General features: G+C 43.6%; 1 protein-coding gene across 2 annotated transcripts in view; it reads left to right on the top strand.

Annotated features, from left to right (window-relative positions):
• The window catches only part of MYL3 (myosin light chain 3), a 35,566-nt gene extending 14,961 nt beyond the window's left edge, over positions 1-20,605 (top strand). For both annotated transcript variants that reach the window (XM_037386930.1, XM_037386929.1), the window contains 6 exons: positions 7,042-7,069; positions 11,317-11,466; positions 12,599-12,772; positions 14,804-14,881; positions 16,187-16,222; positions 19,785-20,605. In XM_037386930.1, coding sequence (XP_037242827.1) covers positions 7,042-7,069; positions 11,317-11,466; positions 12,599-12,772; positions 14,804-14,881; positions 16,187-16,215 — 459 coding nt within the window. In that variant the 3' untranslated portion in view covers positions 16,216-16,222; positions 19,785-20,605. The remainder of the gene's footprint in view (positions 1-7,041; positions 7,070-11,316; positions 11,467-12,598; positions 12,773-14,803; positions 14,882-16,186; positions 16,223-19,784) is intronic.
• Positions 20,606-27,336: the final 6,731 nt, after the last annotated feature.

Consider the following 27,336-nt stretch of genomic DNA (forward strand, 5'->3'; position numbering starts at 1 on the left):
AACTCAAAATGGGTTTGTTCAGCCCCAAAAGAATTGGTTTGGTAGGGTTTGGGGTGATCTAATGCGGGGCAATGGGATTCTTTATGTCAATTTTACATGAAATATGTCATTTCAATATAAAAACTTCTGAATTTAAAAGAAGAAAAAAGAAAAATAAAGAAAAACTTCCAGTATTTACAAGACAAAACATTTGATTTTGAAAATGAAAGACAAAGGCTTTTATGTCGAAATAATAATTGTAATAATAATAATAATTATAGTAATGCCTCTTTTTTTTCCTTACTTAAGCTGTTTAAAAAATTAAATAGAGAAGTGTTTCCCTTTTCCTGGGTGCTTTCCAGCATATCATATCCACCAGATGCAGTATTTGGTGACTAAGTTCCCTGTGCTGTTTGAGACCTTCCACCATAAGATGAGCATGTTGCAAGGGGCAGTGCTATCCCATAATTACTTGTGGAATGGCAGAGTCCACCTGTCCCGGTGCATGTGGCTTGAGAGAGGGGCCTTTTTACTTCCTAGCACCCACTTACCAGAGGTGTGAGGGCCTGAAGCCCCTGGAAAACATTGCAGTGTGGTTCACAGGCTGGATCCTTGGGGCTCAGCTCTTCCCATTACAGACCCAACCCACGAGCTATTGTCCACTCCAGCAGACGGCACAGGCACCATCTGACCTCTCCTACACCCCAGGCTCCCCCCGGCATTTAACAGAGGGTATTTCTTGGGTTTTATAATTGCTTCCCTGGTTGTGAACATCTGAACAAACATCTGCTGGTGAGGCTGGTGAAGGGGGAGCTGCAGAGAAGGTGAGAAGCCAGCTGTTGATAAACGGCTGGACAATCCAAACCCATGTTGCTACAGGGAGAACAGTCAGTCTACAGTGTTTTATATTTCTGGTGCTGGCTGTTGGCAGAAGCTGTCTCAGATCTCCAAAGCAGCTGTGTCATTCTCCTGTTGAGGCTCTGGCTCTGGAATTTCCCTTTGCACTCTGGAAAGTTGTGGTAATGCATTCCCCATCCAAGAAAGGGAGCTATCAGTTTATAGCCTACTACCAGAGCAGGAAAAGCACAGTGACCGAAAAGCATGCTGCTCCTTCAACCCCAGAAGGTGTTTACAAGAAAACAAGGGGCAAGGGGGTGTGAAACCCTGCCAGGGGACTGCCACCCAGTGTTCTAGCTCAGGCTGAGGATGCAGAGCATCAGCACCAAAGGTGAGGCTGCTCTGAGTTGCCAAGTGCTTGGACAAGCTTTCTGCAAAGTGTAAAGCTGAACCTGTGCCCTGTAGATGCATCAGGCTGCGGTTCCTCACTCAGGGGATTCAGAACACAACAGTATGGCTGAGCACATGTAGTCTGAGGTACTGAGGTTCAGGATTGTGTTGCATTTCTTTCCTGGCTGTAGGACCTCACGGGTTCCTCAGTTCTGTTTCTCAGGCTGTCTGCACCACTGATCTCATGTCTCCCCACAGTTCTTCACCACCCCATGACCTTTAGTGCTGTGCACCTACCACAGCTCTCCCACTCTCCAGCTCTGTTACCACCTGGGAGCATTCTGTGGAGTTACTCTGAGACCCAAAATGGTGCTTCCTAACCCCAAACCAGACACTGCTCCTTCACAGAAGGCTTTTGCATCCACATCTTGAGGGATCAGGAGAATCAAAAGCCACAACACGGCAGACCTCATCCAGATTTATTCCAAAATAAAGTAGTATCCTGGAAGTCATAAAGTCTGCTGAGACTATAGTGAGAGCAGTGGTGATACACTGCTGTAATTTTTCAGCTCTCAAGAAACCTAGGTAAAAGAAAGATTCCAGGTGATCATCTTCTGGTGAAAAAGAGTGCAGGCTGGAAAAAAAGGTGGTTGTATATTTCCTTATGTAGCAGCATCCTCTGCATGATCTTGACAAAGACTTTGCTGCATTTTCCTGATCATGAACTACGTATCTTTTTAACGAAAGATTTCAATAATTCAGCTGAAAATAAGGATGGATTTCTACTTTCACTTCTCTTCCATTATCAGTATAGTTAGGCATTGTAAAAGGTCAATAATTCAGTACTCTATTTGATTCCCAAGCAACATAATTTGTGCCATTCCCAAATGACCTATCATTTCAGTCCAACTTAAAATAACTTTTCTTCTGAAAACATTGGGGACCAAACATAAACCCAAAAACAGAGTATCAGTAGACTTTTATGGTTGCATTTCTATTCTGCAAAATGTTCATTATATTTTAGCTGTTCCCCATGAAGGCCAGGTGGAGCATCTCGTACTGTCACGTGTCGCAGCTTATATACCAGCCAAGTATCTTTACGTTGTACCATGCCTTCTCCCATTAGATCACGAGCTGAGTAGAAATAATGATAGTCCTTAGGGTAACCCTGGGAGCTAAATGCAGACATACCAAAAGAGTTTCAGAAAGCAGAGGGGAGGAAAGCTCAGGAGTGACTATCAAACAACAGTAAGGGATGGAGCTGTATGAGACTTGACCATGTGTCAAGGTTTGCCCGTGGGCAACAGAGAATATGTACATCACAATTGCTCTGCACAGAAAGTGGTGGGAGAGGGGATGATGTGTATTAATAGGTTTAAAAACATCTTAGTGGAAAAAAACACATGCTTGTGAAATACAGATGTAACATCAAGACAATGATACTGATCTTGATGGCCTTCTGGGCCTCTTTCCATCTGCTTCATTTCTGCCTCCTAAATTGGTCTCCTAAGAGCACAATAAAAAAACAAAAACAACAAAACAACAAACACCAAACCCTTTCCCTTCTCCAAAACTAGCCCTGCCATGGCTAAGTTAAAACTTTGCTGTTTGTATTAGGATTCCTCAGTGTACTACAAAAAAAGAAGAATACTTTTTCTTTTCTGGAGGGGCTCCTTGCTTGCGTTGTCTAAATGCTTCCCACAAATAACCTGACTGGTGGTTAGCGACAGTTTTGTTAATAGGACTTATTTCAAACTTGGTTATGTCTGACTTATCCTGCAGGGGGTTATGTGCTTCATTGAGATCCTGTGGGTGTATAAAAAAAAAAATTTCCGAGAGATGAAACCGTGAATGCTGTTAACAGTGCCAAGGGGTGCGTGCATCCCTCCCGGTGTCTCTGCGACAAAACCGGCTTAATGCCATTGTTTAGGCAAAGAGGACAGTAGCATTAGGGCTACAGCTGATGTCACCAGTGACCAGGTGATGATCCCTTGAAACCAAGTTTGCTAAACCAGCAGGAAAGCTGGCATAACGCTTCCCCTTTGTTATGGAAAGATTTTAGTTCAGATATCTGGTGTCTTCAAGGAACACACAGCACGGTCCATGCATCAGGGCAGGAGACAAGCGGGAAGAAATGAACAGTCAGGAGCTCTGTCTCTCCTGGATTTGTACCAAATACCACCGCTGTGAGCCTCAGGGCTGTGGGTGCTTGGCACTCGTAGGAAGGTCCTTGCTTTAAAATTTCAGTTGCCAACAGAAAAAACGCTAGGGGAAACTCAATTCTTCTGAAGTGCCAGTATATTTAAAACAAACAAATGAAAAAACAAAACCCCAAGGGAAATCATCCTAATCTACTTCCAAGGAGCCAGAGAATGTAAAGCCATACCTGGGAGAGCAAATTTACCTTAAGCCCATGACTAGGTTTTTGCAGCCTCCAGCTGCAGGTGATGAGGGCTGCCTTGCTGGCCAAGCTCGGTGAAGTGTGGGGTGGTGCTGGTGTGCGGCCAGGAGTGGGTCTGGCCATCAGGGATGACACTGGGCACTTTCACTCCCTTGGACGCCTGTTGCATCAGAGCAGCAGATGCAGAGCTGCCTCCAAGCATGGTTGTGGACCACTGTTTTTGTCTGCAATGCATTGGGGCTCATTTGCCTGCTGCTTGGCTTAGCTGAACCCCATTTTTACAGCCTGTCCCCTGGAGCCCTCCTGCCCAGGGTCTCTGGAGCAGCCCTCATGGACAGCTCTGCACTTGCTCTTGGTACATGGAGATGGCTTTGGTTTGGTGTGCTCCACACCGTTCCGAGGGATGGGGAGGGGGAAGAAAACCCCAGCCATCTTCAGTCTAAACATAGCCCAGAGCTCGTTCCATCCATCTGCAATGATAGCTTGTGGCGGGGTCAATGATGACTCACCTTTCCCTGCAACTCCATGGTGGTATGTGCTGAGAGGGGAGAAAATAGCAGCAGCAGCCACCCACGTCTCTGCAGCTCTCCTGAGAGGAAGCCATGGTCGAACCATCTGCCCACCGCCTTGCCAGCTGTCATGCATGGTCCTCCAGCTCTGGGTGGTGGTTTTATAGGGACCATGATTAGAGGTGAGCCACACTCAGCCCTTCAGCTCAAACCTTCCTTTTGATCCAGCTGTGGGAATTTGCAGTCATCCTTTTTTGCTCTGGCACAGTTTGTTCTGAGCTGCAGACTGCCAAGGGGCCAGCTCATGCTTTCTGAGTGGGACTTGTCAGATCAGGAAAAGGACATCTACAACATCTATATCTTGCTAGTTGCCCACAGTCTTTACATCGTCACTATAAAACTGATTGATCCACTCAGTGAAAAGGAAAGCATAACTCATCTTCTCCCAGAGTACAGACCTCAAACAAGTCAAATCACATTCTAGAAGTGCCCGTTCCCTTCTACTGGTATAAAGCAAATGTGGCGTCACTGACATCTGAATGTCTACGTCTAAAGCTGAGACGAATTATTCCCCAAGAGCAATCTGTCATAGTGACTTAAATACGAATTGCCAGCCGCTCTGGCCTTATTTCACCCACGCGGGCTATCGATGCCTGGATAAACTCAATATGCAATTAGCTTCAGATTCTCAAGGCTCGATATAATTAGACACACTGGGCATTAGGCTTCTGCTGACAATACACCTGTATAAATCTGTTCTCTGATGGGTATTTATTTATAATTAAACTAAGGTATGTAGATTTGGGATAGGACTCAAACTAGATGATTATAATTTTCACGACAAAGATGTGTTTGGACCCCTCCTTGTGTTAGGAAAAGGAAGAGCATTGCTGTTGTTCTGGGGGCTTCTTTATTGCATTCTTTAAATGCTTTGTTCCAGACAGCCTCCTGGCTGCCACTTAGGTAACTATTTTATTAATTAGGTTTCACTCAAGGTAAATCATGAGTGAGAATTACAAAGTGGTAATCCCCTGAACGAGCTAGTTCAGGTAAGGACTGAACAGGGCAGACACAAAAATAGTGGCCTGATTTTTAACAGCTGCAGGATTAGTGTGGAGTTCTGCCTTCCAAGTCCACCAGTTTTCTGGTTCTTCCTTCTAAGCCACAAGACGCCCACAAACACTATGGTAGGGAGAGACAGGCAAGACGCTGGGAGGAAAGAAGAGTTTGGGGATGTCTGTATCTGTCCTGTTGTAGACCCTCATTGTGTCCTCTGAATGCTAGAGCTCCTTGTGCTGCTCAGGGAACCTGGCGACAGAAAAGTGTCCGGGACCTGTCCACTGAGCCCTGAGTGGAATCAAGAGTTTAGTATTGTGATGCTCTGCCATGTCACAGCTGTCCTGGCTGGAGAGCTGGGGAGTTACAACAGCTCTGCCCTTTAATATTACAAAAATACCAAGTAGATGATAAAGGGATGTGTCATGTTGCGTTTCATCTTGAAACAAGAAAACAGTTTGTGTTTGAGTTTCTCACTGTGCCTATGTCCCACTTGGCTGTTTTGCTACCAAGGAACAAAATACGATACTAAACACTGAGAGGTGGTCAGCTTCATAGGGAAAGTCTGACCCAAAATGTGTGGGGTCGTACATATGTTGGGGAGGGGGGAAGTGTCACATATGTCCACAGAGGAATGCTTCCAAGGGTGTGTATTTATGTGCTATTAGATCTGTCCCAAGCATATGCTTTGCATGTATGCATTTGCATGTTTATGCACACCAAAATATGGTTTCTCCTTATTTATTTGTTCACTATAAGGGCAATCTGCCAGTCTTCCTGCACTGGAGGAATGTCCCCATCAGCAGAGACACCCACCTTGTTGGTTTTCCTTGAAGGCCGGTGTAAACTCATGTAAATTCACATTGCTGACCGATGCCTGTTCATTCAGAAGCTTGGACCTCACGTTCTGACATTGTGTTTCCTTGGTTTGCATTTGAGCTCAGCAGCAGTCTGTTGGCATCTTGTAGCATTTTTGGAATCCAGAGCTGCTAGAAGGCTGTGCCGTGTAAAAATAGGGAGTGGGACAACACTAAAACTTAGGAAAAAGGAGGAATTATGAAGTGATGAGAAAACAAGAGGCAGACGGCAGAGTCAGAGCAAGGTCCAGAGAGTTGTCCAATATAATACAGCAGTGGTTATTAGAGGATGCTTTAGGAAAAGGTACAAGAACTGGGGAAAACTTCCCTGAAATGCTCTTCTAAACCTCAGGCAGAGACTTCCTAAGCTAAGTATTTCTGTACATTTGTACTCTACAGAAATAGATATCCAGGAAATTGTCCTGTGACCCTTTACACACATGTAGGCTGTGAACATTTGCAGTATCCCATGACCAGCTCTCTGCAATTCAGCTGTAAGAGCAAAGAACCACTTCCTTTGCTTTCCTTTGAGCTGGATTCATGCCAGCTTCACATGATACCTCCTAGTTCTTCCACTCGAAAAGGCTATGGATAGTGGATCCCCATCTGTTTACAGATAAAACCCTTTCGGTGGCATTTGCCATGGTGCTACCCTAATCATCTCTGGAGAGGACATCAGTGGTGAGGAGTCACTTGGGACAGGGGAAAGAGACTGCTGCAGGAGCACAGGAGCAGCAGAAGAATGGACAAAGGGCATCTGAAGCCTTGTGGTGGGGGCAGAGGTCCTAAAGGTGGGGCTGGGAATTGGGGAAGGTGAAAGAGGAAGGAACAAGAACCTACAGGCTCTATAAAATTCTTTTCATGGAGTTATGAGCCATTCTCTTTCATGAACCTTACACATGAACCTCATGAACAAACACCCTGAACCGTAAGACAGAGACTAAACCAGCGCTCTTCTTATTTGCTTCAGTTTTCTGATTTTTATCTGGCTGTTATTCTTTGTCTCTTTCAGGTTGAATTCACCCCTGATCAAATTGAAGGTGAGGAAGATGTGTTTCTCTTCTGTGCACAGTAAATACCATCACTGGGAAGCGCTGGCCAGTGCTGGGGTGAACACGGGTGCGGTATTGGAGCTATCTTGAGAAGGCTGTGCTTTAACTGATGGCTTTGCTCCTGCTCTGTCCCTCCTCAAAATACTCTGTTGAGTTGGTCAAGAGAAAAGGGGGAAAGGCATGCATCATGCAGAGTACGTACTTGTATCGTTGAAGTAAACATCAGCTCCACTGCTGATGAGGCAAAACCAACAAAGAAAAAAAAACCACACCCCCAAAACCTCAGTCCCAATATATGCTCCTTCTTTAAAAAAAAGAAACCAAACAAAACAAACCACTAACAAAATATCAAGCCTTTCAAGACAAAGTCTCCCAACTCAGCTTCTGAGAACTTTTCCCTATATTCAGTCAGATTTTAATGTGTTACCATATTGTAACAGCTCTCCAGAAACCAGCAAATAATGACAGTGATGGCAGGTTTTTTTCTTTCAAAGCAAAACATCAGCATTTGTTTCTGAAACCTTTGTCCCAGCCCAAGAAACTGATACTAAAACCTCACGCTGGGAACACTACCACTGCAGCTGCCCCCTTTTTCCTCAACTACCAGTCTGCTTTTTACTTAAGGGATAATTGATAGATAGAGTCAAACATCTGGCAGAATTTTGCTTTGGTCTTTAAACACTTGGCAGAACTTGGTAGAGCCTGTGGAAGGTGGTATCAGAAAATGGCTTAATTAGAACAGATGAAAAAAAAAAAAGGCTGATTCAGAGAGGAGAGATAAAGAAGGGTTTTCTGAACTGGAATCAAATGTCATAATATCTTAGAGACTGAGGTTTTGCCACAGATTTCCAACATTACCTTGGGATATTCAAGCCCCCCTTAATGTCTTCAGTTTCTATTTTCCAACAAGTCAAAAATAAATAATGATTGGAGGAAACAATTAATTTTGGGGAACCACCCCTCTTCTGGTCCCAAAGTCACCAGAGAACTGTAGGAAAAGGACAATTCTGAGCCACAAACCTTTGAACTATTCCAGCAGCACACAACATCTGGATCTCTCACCACCTAATGTTTTGGGGACTGGATAGGACCTACCTAGTGTCTATTCCTTGTTGTGTCTTTCTCTGAGGAGAACTAGCTCTAGAGGCTGTACTAGAGAATGGGGAAATACTTGTTCAGAAAGAAATGGGATGCTTGCTGGCCATCAACCCATTGGAATGGAGAGAAAATGACAAATTTGGAGCAAACCCAGGGCTGCCATAGAAGGTAGCCAGTCTAGAGCAGATGTGGACCATCTCTAGAAACAGAAAGTTGCATCTTTCTTTTCTTCTGTTCTTCTTACAGCTGCCTTCTGGTCTAGCTGTACTGACTGCATACGCAGAGAAAAGCTGGGAATCCAGGGCTTGTGCGATAGGATGTCCTTGAAATGTCAAAAGGAGAGCCATGGGGCAGGAAGCAGATAACATCATCTGTGTGGGAAAGGCTATGAGACCTCCAGGCCTGCTACAACAGCATAACAGAGTTGTACTGTCTGCTAGCACTGCGGAGAAACATTAAATCCCATCAAGGTTAATCCCCCAGTTGGTTCATAGGTTCTTCCAGGAGCTGTTGGAAGGAGTGCCTAATGGCCTGAACATCAGCTGAAAACGGAGCAGAAAAGCACTGCTCATCAGTCAATTCCACAGTTCCTTTCTATCACCATGGACCCAACTGCTTTTCTGGCAACTGATTCTGAACTGAAGTGATCGAGGAGAAACAGACAACACAGCATCTCATGGTCTTTTCCAGACCTATCTTCTAGGATACTCTAAACCTCTTCTTCTTGCTAAGGAAGAGACTTTGTCAACCAGACTTACTTCCCTGCAAGGATTCATTATTATGTTAGCCCCCAAAATAGCACTCTCAGAAGGAGAAGAGTGGTCTGTGGGTGAAGCCATGTGTAACACGACTGTCTTTACATGTCCTCCTGCCTCAGCTGAGAGTGGAATTCATTGGTTGTGGCATGTGTATTTACTTAACTGGATTTCTGGCCTCTTCAGCCCCCTGAATTGCTAAAAGAAAAGCATATGAGCTATTCAAGATGAGAAGATAGGTAGTAATTAGGCATTTGAAAATATATACTGCACCTGCCAGTGGTTTAATGGCTAGCAGGAGGACAAAGGAGACTGTAGCCATGCTGGTTTCATTGCTTTGATGGAAACTTGCATTATGCCAGCAAATGCAAATGAAAAAAAAAAAAAGTGGACTGCTTCTGTATATTGACTAAATGGGGTTTCCAAATGCACAGGCCAATGAAGCGGCTACATCTGATTTAAAATTATTTTTTAAGAAAAGAGAAGAAAAGAGAAATGTGAACTGTCTGTGACTGGTGAATTGTAAACCTTTAGGAGGTGGTGTGCAGGGTGCTCAGGCAATTGGTCTCAGGGGGTAGGTAAGTGCAGGCAGATGAGTAGCTTGGGGAGCTAGGTGTATTTGTCATCCACCTCAGCTGCTGAGACCCTCAGGAAAGGAGAGAGCCCGGAGTGGGTTTCTGGCCCCCTTCCACTGTCAGCAAGGAACCCATGAAAATCCACTATTGCCCTCTGCTGGAGTGAGGGCTGCCAGTGGGACCTGGGCTCCGGCCAGTGATGGAGGCAAAGATCCAGGAGAGAGAGGCAGGGAAAGAAAGAAAGGGGGAGCAAAGAGGAGAATGCAACGAAGAAAACAAGGGGAGTGTTAGTTAGTCCAAAATGAGAAAATGCATCATTGTTTGAAAGTGTTGGATGAAGAAGGAAATGAGTAAAATATGAGCGGAATGATAAAAATGAAAAGGGATGGAGAAAAAGGGAGAGGAAATCCCAGCAACACTGGAAAAAGGAGGGAGAGAGGGAAATAAGCAAAGAAGAAGAAAGAAAAAAGAGGGAGGTGGAATAATGAGGAGGAGAAGGAACTGAGAGGGGAAAGACAGGGAAAATCTGACATGCAGAGTGCATGGTTGAATTAGGCAGGATCTAGGGAAAAAGAGATAGCCTTCCTGTGTTTGGAGAGTGGAGGGGAAATATACAGAAGAGTAACAGCAGGACAAGGGGCAGGTTCAGGGATTCACAGCTTTAAAGCCAAAGGAATAATTGTGATCACTCTTAGACCGTGCACTACGCAATGTGTTCAGTAAAGGATAAATAGGGAGAGGTGAACCTGAGTAACTGGTGTGTCTGGGGAGGTTTCCCCTGGGATCCTGCACTGACCTCATTAATCAGAATCATAGAATCACAGAATTATTTAGTTTGGAGAAGACCTTTAAAGTCATCAAGTTCAGCTGTTAACCCAGCACTGCCAAGCCCAACACTACAGCGTACCCACCACCACATCTACATGTCCTTAGTGGCAGAACAGGGACCCTCTCCCATGGTCCCTGGGAGATAGCTCTTGTCAAGATATTTTTGCTCGCAGTGGAAAGGCACTCCCTCTTCAGACAGAAGTGAAGAGAAGACACAAGGATATGTTCACAAGGACGTAGTGGAGGGGAGCTGACCATCTTGCAAGGGGAAGCATGCTGTGTGGGTGCACAGAGGGAAAGCAGGCAGCTGGAGGGAATGATTGCATCTCCACACATGAAATGTTGCTGCTATCCATAGCTGATGGCATACCAAACCTTACTTCTCCAGGTGCAATTGGTCTGAGTGCTAGAAAAAAGGAAGATCTGAGGATTCTTCTAGATCTGCTCCTTGACACTGCTACATACAACAGTTGCTCCGTTACAAGGTTTTCCATATACCTTCACCCTCCTCCACCAGTAGACTCTTTGCTGTGTGATAATTCCAGTAGGTTACCATGGCGTATCTCGTTACCTGCTAATAGAGGTGCTCCTTTATCTCAGTGGGCTTTGTCAGTGCTAAGTGTATAACGCTGAATATAATATCCAGTTAGCTAATGAGCAGAACTGCTATTGAATTCTGTGCTATCCTGAGTGCTCCAGATGAGCTGGAAAGCTCTCAAGGCCAACCGTTTCGATAAGGTTTTCTCTACTCCCCGATGTTAGCTGAGACGGAAATACCATGAGAAGAGCATCTGACCTCTGCAATTCCATTCCCTGATTGAACCAGAAAATGCAGGGGAGGAGGAACACAAACATCGCAGATAACAGCAACAGCAAAGCTCATCAAACTTGTTCCCAAGCTGCAAAATAAAAGGGTCAGGCAGAGTTAGTTAGGGGGAAGGTCTAGGCTTGCTTTGACTTCATCTTTTTTGTCTTCCAGAATTTAAGGAAGCGTTCTCACTCTTTGACCGGACTCCTAAATCTGAGATGAAAATCACATACGCGCAATGTGGAGACGTCTTGAGAGCTTTGGGGCAGAATCCAACCCAGGCTGAGGTCATGAAAGTGCTTGGCAGACCCAAACCAGAAGGTTGGTGCCCTCCTCTGTGTTTGTTTTGCAAAAGATCACTCTAAGAATTATTCATGAAGCAGATGATGTCTCCATTTTCTGATGGAAAGATTAATCGTGAAATAGGAAAGGATATGGAACAGCCTCTGCAAATTGCTAGCAGAAAAGTAAATGAGGAAAAAAATGGTCTTGCAGTCAATATAATTGTCTCAAATTTAGGGGAATGAATTAATTGAATGGCCCTGTGTGTCAATGTGTTTTACAATGAGAAGCTTTTGCCTTTTAAAATTGCTTTGCTGACAGGCATTCACAGGTGTTTACTAAAAACACAGTCATTTTGAAGACATCCAAAGAAACAAAGGGATAGATTGATTGTGAGGACACAGTCTGTTCTACAAAAGTATGTGTTAGAAGGTCTGTCATGATTGCAGTAATATCTCCCTTCACCTTCACCATACACTGGATATCTCTTCAGAACAAAGGAAATCTCTCTCAGACCCTATCTAAATTCAGGCATTTTTTACATTCCACCCATCTTTTCCTTCCACTGGGGTGTAACTGACTCTCAGGCCCTCGTTCAACAGCCACGATATGTCGGGATATGGCAGTGACACTGTAACAGGTAGGACAAGGAGTTATATGGGAACAAAGTGTCCTCTGATCCTCTTGAAAGGCAAAGAACCAGGAAACAGTGGGATATGCAGCCCTGCTCCTGCCTATTCCCTCTGAAGCTCCTCTCCCAGTACAGTTTTAAACATCTCTGCGTTACAAGGCTGCAAAGCAAAGCTGATTTTGTATTGGGAATGAGCTTCTTTTACTGTCTTCTGCTTAGTTTCATGCTTTTATGTTGCATGGAACAGCCCTGGGAGCCTAACAGCATTTTCCCCCCTTGGTGTTTATGTATGTCAGGTAGCAGGAGATAGCTATCTATCTATTAAAAACTCCTGTTTCTCTCTTTTCCAGATCCCTTTCCTGCTCTACCCATTCTTCCATTTGTACTTATGATATTTCTACGCTTTTCTCTGCCCTTTAGCCAGAATTTATTGCCACAGTTCTGCTACCCTCATCACTTACCCATGGTGGGTGCCCCATAGTTAGTCCTCAGCTCTCCCAGAATCCACCAAAAATTTCATTTCCATCTGTGTATTTGTAGACATGAACTCCAAGATGATCGACTTTGAGACCTTCCTGCCGATGCTCCAGCATATTGCCAAGACGAAAGACACCGGCACCTATGAGGACTTTGTGGAGGGTCTGCGCGTGTTTGACAAGGAGGGAAATGGAACGGTGATGGGTGCTGAACTTCGCCACGTTTTGGCTACCTTGGGTAAGGTAAACCTTTTCCTCATGCAGTTTCATCGCTGAGGTCTTTCCCATACAGCTTGTATCACTATGGGTGACCTTTATGGAGGAAATGACTGGGCAAGACTTCAGTTGTTACACAGTCCTCAGTTATAAAGCTTAAAGAAAGTTCTTTAATAATGAAGCTAAAAATCACTGATTTATAGCTCAAATATTTGTCTCTCCTCCTTCCTTCCTTCCTTCCTTCCTTCCTTCCTTCCTTCCTTCCTTCCTTCCTTCCTTCCTTCCTTCCTTCCTTCCTTCCTTCCCTCCTTCCTTCCTTCCTTCCTTCCTTCCTTCCTTCCTTCCCTCCTTTCTTCCTTCTCCGTTCTAGCGTTTTATTTCTCCAACAAACATATTTCTATCACCACAAAATGACCCAGCCATTGGAAACCCCATCTATTCTTTTAGTGTTTGTCTCCATTTTTCTGCACCTTCAAGCAGAGTTCGAAGATGCAGCACTACTTTATCAGGCATCTGTTTAACAGAAGCGTCTCTGAAATGGAAAGCTCCTGGTTTTAAAGGAGGGATTAATATTTGTCTGTCCTTTCAAATTTTTATTTCAGAAGCTCAGTTTTTCACAGAAAGTGATGACAACAGAGTAAGTGCGAGTCAGAAAATCTGGCTGTAACTAAATGACAGGTTTCCAATTTGGATTAGAAGGCAGTGACATGTTGTCATCTGAATCCAGTAAACATTTCTCAAGATCGGCCTCCACCACTAGCGTTTATGCCCTATTTTTAAAAAAGGATGAGCCTTTACAAAAGAGATATGATTTAGACTGAGGGATTCCAGTGACAGGTTTTGACCTGCAATGTCAATTCAAGAAGCCAAACCTTTTATGCCCAGAGGGTTTCGTTCAGTGACACATCCGTGCCCATTAATGACACAGGGATTAAGAAAAGCCAGCAATGCTATTTTCATCAATGGCGCTATTGGATCGGTTTGGGGACCAAATTCAACAATGACAAAACAAATCCCACAGGGTCAGGACTGATGCCCTGTCTAACCTTACTGGGGACAAAGAAACCACTCTGGGCAGTTTTGGGAGTTTCAAGTACTTCAAGAAATACGTTGGTACTTACCCTTCTATTTCCAGTAACCCAGAGCAATGTGGCAATTCTGATTTTCAAGCACTGATAGGAAGTATTTCAATCTTAAGAAGTAACAGTTCTGTTCAGTATTTCAGTTTTAAGAATTAACAGTTCTATTTAGAGTGGCATCTCTTCACAGCCACAGTCAAATATTCTGTAAATTAGCATGCTTTTTGCTCAGTTTTTAAAAAAATCAGCTAAATTTTCAGAGGTTCACATCACCTGAGGACTTGTTCCTGTAGGCTAGAACTCAGTGATGGAAAAGTGGAACATGAGTAGCAGGGCACACACAACACTTTATTTTATTTCTATTTCTATGATTTCAGCTGAAATCACCCTCAGATCTCTTGTTTACCTTTCTGGAACTCATTTGATCTCATCCTAAAATCAGTGCCTAATATCAGAATAAGTGGATGGATTGGGCTGATCTCTGCTTAAGCAAAATGAAGCCTTTATAGGCAAATAGGCACCTAATATTTGGATAACTAAATTGACTAGATCACTGTTCCAAATCACACATTCTAAGTTTGACCTTAGAATCTTCCTAAACCTCAAACTCAGAGGCAAACTAGTTGGTGACTCTACTAAGAGTTTTCTTAGTGAGGACTTGGTTGAAAAGTGACTAAAGCGTTCAAGAGTTGGCACTTTGAGCAAGCTTATTCTTAGAAAAATGCATATATGAACATGCTATCATGTGGGTTTCCATATTTATTCTGTCTTTCTGGTTTTTAGATCAAATTTTCTCAGTTTGCAAGTACAAAAGTATCTTTCCCAGCTGTCAGCGCCTCAAATTAAGCTGAAAAGAAAAATCACCCCTTCTCCTCTCTCACTCTTTTTTGGTATTCTTTGTTTCTTTGAACTGTGATTCATAAATTCTTTTAAAAGGTCCCAGGTCCCAAACAGGCCTTTTGCTTTCCACCCAGGTGAGAGGCTGACTGAAGAGGAAGTTGACAAGCTGATGGCTGGCCAGGAAGATGCCAATGGTTGTATCAACTATGAAGGTAGGTATGATCACCCTGGTCCCAGCAGTGCTCATGTGGAGTAGTATGTGTGCTTTTCCAAATTCTAGACCAATTCAGAATCTATAATGCTTCTGATATATCCTATTTGTTGAAGGTTACTTGTATTTTTAATAGCTGATGGCCATGGCCCTTTCAGGAGGTGGGACTGTATATTCTTATTTTGTTTGCCTGTTTTTAAAATTTTTTACATTATTTTTTCTACCTGCTCCCACAGTTCCTGGTCCTCTCAGAAACAGATACACATCCATCTTGAGACTTCCTTACAGAAAATAATTAGATTTTCCTCGAAAAACTCAGGGAAAAAAAGAAAATAATGAGTATGTGAACCACGGTTCTCTCCTACATCTTACAAGCCTATGTGGTTCAGGCTGTTCAATAAAACCACAACGTTGTGGTAGGAATCATGAACCCGTGCTTTCCTATACAGCTGAGTCCTTTGTAAGGTTAACTGGTGACTATTTGTATCATCCTGGTGATTTAGCCAGTCTGTTATATTTGCTTTCATGAACATTTGGGTTGGTGGTCTCCTGTTTACAAATACTAGTGATCTGAGCTCAGGGAAACGTTTCTTACAAGTAGTTTATTGGTAGAAAACTGTGGATTTACCCAATCAAATGACTCATGAACTAATGCTGAATTCAGAGGAATTCATAGCACGGGGGATTATTGGGAAGGAAAAAAAAATTCCTTCCTACAAAATTTATTTTTTCCTTTCCTTTTGAATTTCAAAATTATATGTAATGAATGCTTTTTAAAATGGAGAAGAACAGAACCCAAACCCTTTTGAAACAAAAGCTTAATTTGACTTTGAAATACCTTGTTTGTTTGTAAACCTGAGTTCACTGGAGAGATTTAGTCACGGTACCTGACTTGGTGACCTTCTGTGGAATGCACCCCGACTTAGTACAAATGTGCTGAAGTCTTGAAAGCCTTGCGAGATGAGGACCCAGAGCTTCTCATGGCTGTATGTTTTGGAAAGCCAGTTCCATATGGCCGCCAGGGATAAGGGATTGAGCAAGCTATGGATGGACTGGTGTGCGTGTTCATTTCCACTGGCTACCTAGACTACTGGCTACTCTGCACTGTATAGATATTAACTTAAGGACTTACAAAGCATTTAGCACCTGGTGTCTGGAATCTCAGTTACAAAGTGGTGTGGTCTTCATTGCATCAGAGGAAGCAAGAAGAGTGAATTTAAATACCAACCAAGCTGAGATATCCAGGACATTAATGAATTCAATGAAAGGGAATTGATAATGACCCTTCTCTTTCTCTTGTTTGCAGCTTTTGTGAAACACATCATGGCTAACTGAACGTCAGGTGAGTCTCTTCTGTCCTGCTTGCATATCCTGTTATTTTGGTTTGGACATCTGAGAGGGGCTTGCAGAATATGTAAGTGACTAATGAGAGTGAATATTTTCAGCATGTTGTACAAGGAAGTAGGACAAAGATGAGTAAAATGTTCTCTTCATCCTATTAAGCGGACAGAAAAGCAGTGACCTTTCTGCAATTGTCTAGTAAATCTGGATGCCTTTATTTTAAAAGTCAAACATAATACATCCTAAAAGGATTTGATTTCCAAAGAACAAGTGCTCATTCTTTTATGATTGACTGGAAGCTTCAAAGGATGCATGTTTTTCATGTCCCCTTACAAGTCCCTGCTCCTAGACTTCTCCTAAAAAGGCAAGGAGATAGAACTGAACTGAACAGGGAAAGAGTGGGCAAAGGATACAAGGAAAAGTAGGTAAGAAGGAGTAATGCATGCTTATAGTGCTGAAGCTATACTAGGGGGATAATTATTGTCCTTCCATAAATCTGGCTCCCACCATCTCCTGGCAAATGGCTTGGTTTTCCAGGAAAAGACACAAGCTTTGTCCAGCACATCTTCTGGCTTTATTCAGTAGTGTTCTCCAAACCACAGTACCATTAAGGGTATCTCTGTCTCGCCATTGCAAATGAGCTGAACTTCATTTCCAGTATTTCCTGGTCATCATTTATTTTTGTATTCCTGGAAAAGATGCCCGCTGTTTTCAACTGGCAATCACCATTATTTATCTCTGTTCAGCTCTTGGGGAAGGTCTGACCTGAGAACTAACCAACTCCATCTATTCTGCAAAGCATCTGATAAACTGGGAAAAGCAATGGCTTCTTTCAGATCTGTACTGGTATTTTTGGATTTTGGTTTTATTTTGTTGGTTTGTTGTTGGTTTTTGTTCTTCTACTTTGGTTTATTTTTCTACTCTGTCCTGACCAGGACTGGCTTTGTTTTGCTTTTGGTGCTGACATTATCCCAGCCCACTGAGGCCCGTCAGTTGTGTGGTGACTTTTGATCATGTTCACTGGCACCCCAGGGAGGAAGTGAAGCAGGAGTCAGATCCAGATTTTGGGGACTTTTGTTCCAAGACCTATTTGAACAAAATGTAAACTGGCTAAAAAAGATGAGTGGTTTCCTTATTATGGTCCAGGTTTTTTTCTTAAAGGCGTTAATCCTCTCTGAGCATACACTCAGTTTTCCAGTAATGGCTCCCAGTTTTTGATTTCAAAGATCTGGACTGGCCCACAGCCCTAGTGGGTAATCCCACAGCTAGCATGATCCTTATTTGTTGTTTAGGCGTTTTCAATCCTTAATCCTATCCTAACCCACGGTCATGGGAAATTCCCATTCCAATGCCAGAAGTCATTCTAGTCACCTAAAGCAGTGTCAGCCCCTGAAGAAGACAAATGGTGAGTGGTAAAGCTGGCACAGGGCTGGAGCTGCAGCACAGGGGGCAGCAAGAGGGTCTTTGCCTATGGGGTTTTTGGAAAGGGAGCTGAGGGCTCCTGGCTCACAGAGAAGCGATGTGCCACTGATGCACTGATGAACCATGATGGGCATCATTCAGTGGTGGCACCTTCCACTCCTTGCTGTGCTGCTGGTGGCGTGGTTAGGGAAAGATGAATGCAGTCTTTACCCTGGAAAGGGCGATGGCCCTTTGCCATAGAGCATATAACACATCCCCAAACTCTGGATTTGAATTCAGTGAGAATCTGGATCTGCATGCAAAAATAAAGTAGGGGCTTGTGTTTCTTGGCCATTCCCACATGCTGGACAAAAGCTAAAGATGTATCCCAGTAGAAGAACTGAACTATGTCTTTGCTTTTTTGTTTATTTTCTGAGTGTAGTTGTTGTGACTAGTCTATATTGACTTTTCTTGTATACAGCCTCTCCACTGGCTTGCCCCCCAGTGCTACATACTAATTATAACACAGAATAATCAATTACATCCTCAATTAGTGCCTCTTCCACTGTTTTTTTCAGCCCCCCCAGGGTCAACACTCTGCAGGATTATAGACAATTGGTCTTCCTTCACAGCAGGCACTGCTGTAGGAAACACTCGCAGACTGGCTACACATCTGCTGCTTACACTGTTCGGTGTAGGGAGTGTGAGGGCAGGACACAGGCAGCAGGACACATCAAGCTTTCTCACACAGTGATGTGAAAAACACAGCTGTGCTTTCTAGCTGTGTGAGAAAGCACCGTACCCCACTCGTGGTCCAGTGACCGCTGCAGTGTGGAGCAGGGCTGTGGGGTACATGCATCAAACTACATGGACCCCCGTACCCCTGTGAAGGCAATGCACAGAATCCTCCCCCTGCCGTGTGATGGCATACGTGATGAGCACGGTCAACCTTATCTCATGGTCCATCTCTTGGGTGCATACCCATTCATGGCAGCTGGTCAAACAGCCCAAAATATTGGGGAAGAACATTGGGAGCAGGCTGGATGTTGTCAGAGTTGTTTGGATACCCACTTTAACACAAATCCTGTGTTACAAACCCACCTTATTTAACTTCAAACTTACAAGCTGAGGTAGTGGAGCAATACAGCTGGAGGGGCAGCCTGTATTTTGTCTACACAGAGGCTCAATTCAGTGCCCCACATGCAGGTCCATGGTGGTGTTTGAGGTGCTCCAGGGGTCTCTTATGTCCATGGCCTCACAGACGGGACGCAGCCCATGGCAGGCTGGTACTTGCTGGCAGCTGGCAGCCAGGCAGGGTACGCTAGGACATCTCAAGTGGCTTTAGGTGCTGAGGTGTGGGGAAGTGAATTGAGCCCTGTGGCTTGAATTTGTGACTGTAGGTGAAATCCTCGAATATGCCATCAGTATTCGACCAGCTGACATAGTCTTCCTCAGCTCCCCCTCAGATTAACATGCCTACAAGTAGGTGGCTGCATGCAACTGGGGTGTCTCTGTTTCCAGACCTAAAGGACATCCAGTCAGATGGAGCATGCAGAGTGATTCACCTCATCTGGAGAAGGGACACAGATGCAGTGATTCCAGCTGCCAATGCTGAGGACAATTGTCCCGCCAGCACTGCATCATATTTACTATCTGTATGGGGATGTTCTGAGCACCTTGGCGCTCTCAGATTGCCTCAGATGCTTATGGTTTGGGAGCTGGATCCTGCCTGAAATCTAGATGTTGGCAAAGAGAAATACCTGTGCTCAGACATTACTGATGGAAGACTGAGGGATAACAGAAGTAGGAGAAACTGTCTAGTGGCTTAGGAGCTGGACTGTTTTTCCGGAAAGCTGAGTCTTTACCCTGGCTTAATGTCTGACATGGCTATATTGCCTCTCCATATCACTGCTTCCCATGTTTTGCCCATCATTTACACATTGAGTGTAAGATTGTGGGGTTGGGAGTGACCGAGCATATTCTGTCATGTTATGCCATTGCTCTTTGGTGTCCACATCTACACAGATGTGCAGAGACATCAGCTGCAGGCTCACTGCAGATGAGCAGAGTACAGATGCGTGAGGATGACTGAAGCCGATTCCCAGTAGCATTGTTTGTTTCTTCTTTCTTCCTCTAATGCTTATAAATAACTTTATTTTTAGAACAAGATTGGTGCCGAGAACCCCAGATGCTGGCCTTGGATTTCGATGTAATGGAATGTCTTCTCATTTTTCAGCCCCGATTCCCATTACAGAGCTACAAAATGTGCTGTCCCTGAAGTTACTTGGATAAACGGGTTTTTTTGTTGTTTGCTTTGTGTTTTTTCTTCATGGGAAGAAGGTAGCCTCCGTGGAGATTCAAGGAAACTGAAGGAACTGGAATCAGAACTTTGAATACCTGGGCATTGTAATTTTTTGCTGATAAAGAATATAAACAGCAATACAAAATTGTTAGGTGAGAGGGGATTAAAGGGGAGTAATTTTTTTCATTACTAAATCAACCAAAAGACTTATTTGTCATTTAGCCATATGTTTCCCTCCCCTCTTCCTTCCAAAACAACTGGACCTTTCTCTTGTGTTTATTGCATTTGTTAAAAAACAGCTGTAGGAGAGTAAGGGAGAAAAGAAACTAAACCAATCATATAAATCTCATGTGTACAAGAAATACTCTCAGTATTTAGAGAAAAAGAGTTAAAGTAGAATGCCCAGCAATCAGCAACAAACACACATTGTTCACATGTTTCTCAGCTTTGGAAGATACCACCGTTAACACATAAGATGTAAAAGGAAAAAAACAAAGCAAAACCAGAAGTATACACAATGTTTGCTAAAAGGCATCTCTTCTCCACAAGGATTACTTCCCATTGCAACGGTCTGACCTATGAAACAAGTAAAAAGTCTTTCCCAATGCAAACTGGAAATTGTTCTAATATACAAATCTTGGTCCTGTAGCTTTTCACAGTAAAACATGGGATTCTTTGTCAGCTGGTTTCATCATTGTTTCTATGTCTGTGTGAGGGAAGGGGAAATGGGAAATAAATGCTGTTGGGAAAAACCTCAGTAGAGGCAAATGCAAGTTGAGAAGCATGAAAAAGCAGATGGATTAATCTGGCTGATTTTCTGGGGAATAATAATTTTAAAAGTAAAAAACCCCCAAAACAACAATATATCCTTTGGGGCTGGAAAAAGGAGAAGCTACAAGCTGGTACACTTTGTTGGGAAATACAAAAAAAATCTGAATATGCAACACTCCATTTAAGCAAGAGGAATTGTTAAAACAGACAACTTGGAAACTTGGTGGAGGAAAGATAATCAGTGGAACATTGGAATACCAGGATGCAAACTGCATAGCAATGACTGAATAGGTCATCCCTGCAGAGAAGAATTGCTATGAACGAGAGAACACAAACTATCAAATTACATGAATATACGAGCTGTAACAAAATGTACCATTGAATAGCCATAATAGAAAATCAGCAGTTAGAGAGCTAAATGCACTATCAAGCTGATGGCAATAACAATAAAATCCTAAAGGAAATTCAACAAGATAGTGCAGAGGGAGGAGTAGAAAGATGCTCATGATGACAGGAATGTCTTATACCCAGCCTGGATTAACTGTACACAAAGGTGGAAGTAAGTGACAAAAAAAGTTGTCACTATGCGTCACTAGTTTTGAAGAAACCACCTGTGAAGCATCATTCCTGCACACAGCCATGCACTGAACAGCCACTGATAAGGCCATGAGATCACCATCTAGGTCTGCTCCAGTGTGCCGGGGGTGGACTCCAGAGGCAGTCACCACCTGTGGTCCATCTCCTCCTCGGGGCTCCTTTTGGGGACATCCCCTTCCACCCTCAGCATTGGCTCCTGTGATTTCCTAGGAAATGGAGCTAACACCATTTCATAAGCATCTTGCCTTCACTGTCTTGTCACTGTATATTTAGATATTGATTAGATATACCCTAATGAGGGTTTAATACTGTTTTGAATCTAAGGTGTACAGCAGTTGGAAAATGCAGCTCTTTCTCCCTTTCCCACTGATGCAATGAATCATTGGGAATGCCTCCTCTCTTCTACCTTACCCTTCCAGGGGTATCTCTAGTTTAAAGACCCCTTGAGCTCTAGGTCTCACACAGCTGAGGAGCACTATGAGGGCTCAGCACAGAAACATTCTGCCAGCAGGTACCATCTGACCACCTCCTCTTTGTCCTCCATCCCCTGTTGCTCTGTCACCAAAGCTCATCTCTAAATTGGGCTATTGCCATGACACACAGAGTCCTACACGTCCTAGTCTGGAGCCAAACCTGTCAAAATTTTCATCAAAATCAAAGTGTGGTTTTTTGTCCTGACCTTTATTTACCACATCAGGTGCAGCTTTAGAGGAGAAATCCTACTGTCTCCAGTGGGCTGTCAGCTGCTCACTTCCTCAGCTGCTGCACACAAAGCCACCACCCTGCCGCTACTCAGACCCCCAGTAAGGGGTCACCTGGAGCTATGATATCTAAATCTTGCAGAGTATTTCACCATGTATCCCCCAAACAACATCTGTCCTCATCCACAGATGCAAGCAAGGCTTTCGTCTGGGCATACGGGTGGCGTTCACCTGTCTAAGTGCAGCAGAGCTGGTGTCGCCATCCGTCCTGGGCTTCAGTGCTTATCTCCTTGGCACACACAGCATTCTGTACCGTGAGGATTACACATCATTACTGGTTTTGTTACTGGTTTTGTTGTTGCTGTTACTAAAATCACAGTTTGAAACACCCTCAACCACATGAGTCCAGCAGCTGGGACTGATGTGAGGCTCTGAGCTATTTCAGGAAAACTGGAAGGGCTGGTAACGCTGGGAGCAAGCAAGCAAGTCCTTTGATGGAGCAACAGGAGAGGCAAAGACCAACAAGCGCCTGAGTTGGTGTGCAGCAGCCGAGAGTGCAAGGCAAGAGCACTGCCGAAGTGCAGCGCATGGGGCAAGCTGAGCTCACCGGTGAAGCAGAACGGAGTGAGATAACAGCCGGTGTGTCACCCCAAGTGCATTGGCAGGGCTCTTTGAGGAAGGATCCACAGGTCAATCCAAGGTGCATAAGCAAAGCCGTGTGTGGGAGCAGGCTGGCATTGTGCCTATTGCCTCCCGGGTCTCGGGGCGTGCTATTGCTGGATGTTGTTTTCCTAAGCACAAGATTCACTTGAAAGCAAACCGGAACAAATAAGCAGCATCTCCCCCTTCCCTTCCCCTCTTCTTCTCCCTTACCCCTAACCCTAAATTTTTTTAAAAAAAACAACACAAAACCAACCTCCTATCTAGAGAATGTTTCGTTAAAAAAAGATGTGGGCAGGAGGCAAGCCAAGTTTCTAGGAGATCTTTTTATAGCAGTAGCATCTGGCTCTTTGGGAGACTCCGTAGGGAGTTTTGCTGGTGACTTTACATCTGCTGTGGTTAAGCTGCTAATGGACTGGCTGTCTGGGCTGCTGCCTGCTCCACTGACTCCTTAGTACCATGCTCTGGTTATTTGAGGAGTTTGAGCCTATTGACTTCTTGCCAGAATTACATAGTACATTCCAGTAGTAACTTGCATTGCAACACGCTGTCAGGCAGAAGGGGGTTCAGATGGAGCAAGGATATTGGCTGGCGTTTCACTACCCTCTCCTTAAACCCACCCAGCTCTAGAGCATGGGATGAATCGTGGATTTTAATTTTGATACGGAAAAAAAAGGAAAGCGAATACTGTAATATTTTTTCAGTAATGTCCACAGGCAAATAAACAAGTAAATACATCAAAGATTTAATCTGGAGGTCAATTAAAAATTCTTAGCCCCATAGCGATATGTTCCAGCTAATTATTTTTTTTACTTATCCATCACTCTAAAAGGTGCTTTTTAACCTCAACTAATTAATTACTGGTTTTGTAGGGAAAAAGCAAGATGCATCTGCCCGCATAATTTTGAAATTTTTGAAATTTTATTTCAGCCAAGCCTGTTGTCAAAATTACACCTGATTATAAGCATGTATATCCTCCATAATGCCACTCCCTAGAGAATCTGCAGTTTTTCCCAGAAGTGGCTTCAGGATTAATTTTTGTTAGCTGACTCATTTGATTTTTCATAGCTTTTGCTTTTTTCATGAGATCAATTGCCCCTTAGAAACACTGTTCTTCCCTCCACTGGAAACACTGTTCTTCCCTCCACTGAGAATAAACCAACCCCAAACAACCACTTCGGGATCAGGCTATTGGAACTCAGTTCAGCTGTGTGCCTTGTCATTTGCAATGCTCTGGGCCACTGCCCCGTGCTCTAGTTGTTGCTCAGAAATATGCATCTCTTCTGAAAGTCCTGTTTTGAGTTTTTGTGGATGAAATTCACCTGGCTGAACTTGTTAGCTTGACAGATTTGCTCACAGACAGGCATTGTCGCTTCCCAGACCTTGCCTGCATACTATTGCACCCCTTGCCCTCCCCACCAAGATAAAGCCCTGCCAAGACAAAAGAGCTGTCTATATCTAATTGTAGCAGCAGTGGTTGTGGAGGACTGATGATGTGAAAATATCTGTGATATCATGTTTACTGGCAGAATTAATATCTGATTATTTGATATTAATCTTAAATACAGAGATGAGTGTTTATGCAGAGATGTAATCGTGCTGCACAACGTAGACAGTGTGAACTATGAATCCACCAAATGCTTTTGTGATTCAGCATAGCTATTTTTTCCCCAGTTTTATTTAAAATAAAAATTCTTTGGATTTCCTGGAGTTTCTTATGTAGCCTGTGTCCATCTATCCTTCTTCTCCCATTTATCTGGTAAAGTTGTCAAAATAAGTCAAAAGCCCAGTAGAACAGCAAAATGAATGTTTTCATTTATAAATCCAAAAGTGCCTGTGTTTCTGAACTAGCTGTCTGTGAATTCTTTCACTTTCCTGTAGTAAAAGTGCCACAGGAGAGTTATGATGTATGCCAAAGATAAAAGGAGAAATGAAGAAAGAAAACTACATATGTGTGTAGGTAGACCTAAAATGAATTAAAGCAACTGTGTGTCATTTAGGACAGCACTAGCATTTGGAGCTGTGCTTCTGTTCCCACCAGCAAGAATCAATGGGTGCAGAGGAGTAAGCACACAAACATACAGATAACACAGGCTCAACCAAAATGTCTCAAAGATGTGGCTTGACATTTCTAGAATGAAGTTTCTAGGTTGATGATCCTAGCCTTTGGGGAGCGTAGTAACATTATTTTTTTAAATACCCAACCGACTCCAAAACCCATGGTTGTGCAACACAAAGTCCTTCTCCAGTGCAAACTCACTGTGTGTCTTCAAACCAGCTTCTAAAGAACTTCACTTCTTTACAGATGGCCTTACAGAGCATCACCTTTCTCTACCACTGCTTTCCTGCTGGCTTGCCAGAAGTAAAGCATCGGTAGTATCTTTCTGTAGCTTCTGTAAAGCACGTATGAGAGTAGAAACTCAGCACACACGGCATCGTGTGCACCAGCCAGCATGACAGGATCGCAGCCGCATGCTCACAGTTGGTCTGGATGAGAATTTGTGTATGTAAGTTTGTGAGCCCCTTCCAGGTGCACTTACATGCACAGCTACTTCAAAACAGGGACACTACTTGAAAATGGTCTGGCAAGTGCCTTTCCAGAAGGCACCTTTTGCTTATGGGATGTATGTCTCCACATTTGTCCTGTATTTCAAACCTTCTGACTGCATGAAGATGCACTTGTCCACAGAACAGACCAAATTTGGTCTTGACGGTGGCAGATCAGACATTGCTGGAGCACCAGGCAGGAGCAAAATAAGATACCCATTGTAGAAAAAGTAGAAAAGATGTGCTTTAGGGCCAGAAGAAAGGGCGTAAGTCTGTCATGCAGTGCTTTTCTGAGTGAAGAAAACACAAGAGCCTTGGGGTCTCCTGTCCTGATCTAGGCAGATGTATCATCAATCCAACCCTGCTCCCACCAGAGGGTGAAACATCACAGCTGTGCTACGTGAGGAGCTTTCACCTCATCTGAGCTGAGCAACCTGAAAGCCTAGAGTGATGCTTCTGCTGAACATTTTCATTTTGAGGAGCTCATTGTCTGATGATGCTTAGTCATGTCTTACTCCTGCCAGACTGCCTGAATTTTAGTGTATCACCCACCAAAGAAACCTTTAAAAAAAGAAGGGAAAATAATAAAAAGCGCCCTTTATCGCAGCAAAGCAACTGCAGGAAAACATAACACATTCCACTGCTATTTGTACATGCTGAGGATTGTAAATAATGGGAACAAAGATAATTCAAACGTGCCAGATGTTTCAACAAACCATAAAGAGTCACAGAGTAAGTCCATGCAAAGCCTATCTTTGAGAATCAAGTATTCCTTGAAGGGAAATGTTTTTTAAGTGCTTATGGTGTGCAAAGAATAGTATCGTTACCAGTTCGATTGCCCCAGCCCATCTCATAATTCTGTGCTGTTAATTAGTGGGATTTATTTCTTCTCACAGGGTACCCAAGCTTGAAATGTCACTGCTGATTTTAACAGTAGTGGGTCAGCTCACTCTCCTGTCCCAGGGAAGTACGTACAGGTATGTTTCCAAAGCACATCGATAGCTTTGGGTGCTAAATCCCATGAAGGCAGTTACAGCACCAGTGTGCAAATGAGACAGAAATGATATCACCTAACTCAAGACACGTATACAGTCTACAGTATAGACAGGTAGGTTGGAGCACCCACCATAGTTGGCAAGGGAAAATGTTTGGTCCTTCCAAGTACTACATTTAGAAGCCAAAATCCAGGTTTAGCCTGTACAGCTCATTTATCATCTCCATAGCAGAGCAATCCAAAGCAAACTTCTGCCCAAATTCAGTAAATTTTATGAAGATCTCTCCAAGGTCCCGGTTATATAGTATCTCTTATATTCCCACAGGAAACAAACAAACAAACAAACCAGCCACCTCCTGGAGGTTCCCAAGTTGCTCTGCTGATTTTTTGGTCTTGTGGCTAGAGTTCCTGCTTGTTTGATACTGGTGGGGTCAGGCCAGGTGAGGTGGTTGCCACAGATGGGACCTTGTGGGGTTGCACATGTCCCCAGTTTTGAGAGGCAAATTTTATAACAGAGATGTAAATATTTTCATAAAAGTGGACCTTGGGATAAACTGAATAGCCTTGGGGCAACTCAGAAGGATTGAATTCTACCTGCCACCTGTGGGTATTTCTGAAGCATCCAGCAGTAGTGATACCATATTAATAAAATATCTGCAGGCAAACGTATCTTCAAGTCCCTGGCTTGCTGAAGCAATCAGAGTGCTGGACTATGGAGGTCCCAAAAATGTCCTTTAGGTTGTGTCATTTGGGCCACACACGCTGACAGACACCAAAGGCAGCAGACTGGAGTGGGAAGGCCATGAGGTAGCAGAAACACCGTGGCAGTGGACTGCAGAGATCTCTGCCTCTGCCAAGTCCTCTTAGAAGATTTTTTTTCTCTCATTCAGCAATGCAAAATTCCCCAAAAGCCCAGGAGGGACCTACTGCTACTGTCCAACAAATGGAGTCTCATACATTTTGGAAAAGAAAGTGGAGAGAGAAGGCTGATGTGTGCATTGGGACACAGCTGGCAGATGCAAAATATTTAATTAATGCATTCCAGTATTAACAATTGTGATGCGCAAAGCCCAGAATGAACAGAGGCACTATTAGTAACTCCTACTCATCAATAATTGCTATTAATTTATAAATCCCTAATA

The sequence above is a fragment of the Falco rusticolus genome, chromosome 4 (assembly GCF_015220075.1).
Source record: "Falco rusticolus isolate bFalRus1 chromosome 4, bFalRus1.pri, whole genome shotgun sequence".
NCBI classification, from domain to species: Eukaryota; Metazoa; Chordata; class Aves; order Falconiformes; family Falconidae; genus Falco; species Falco rusticolus.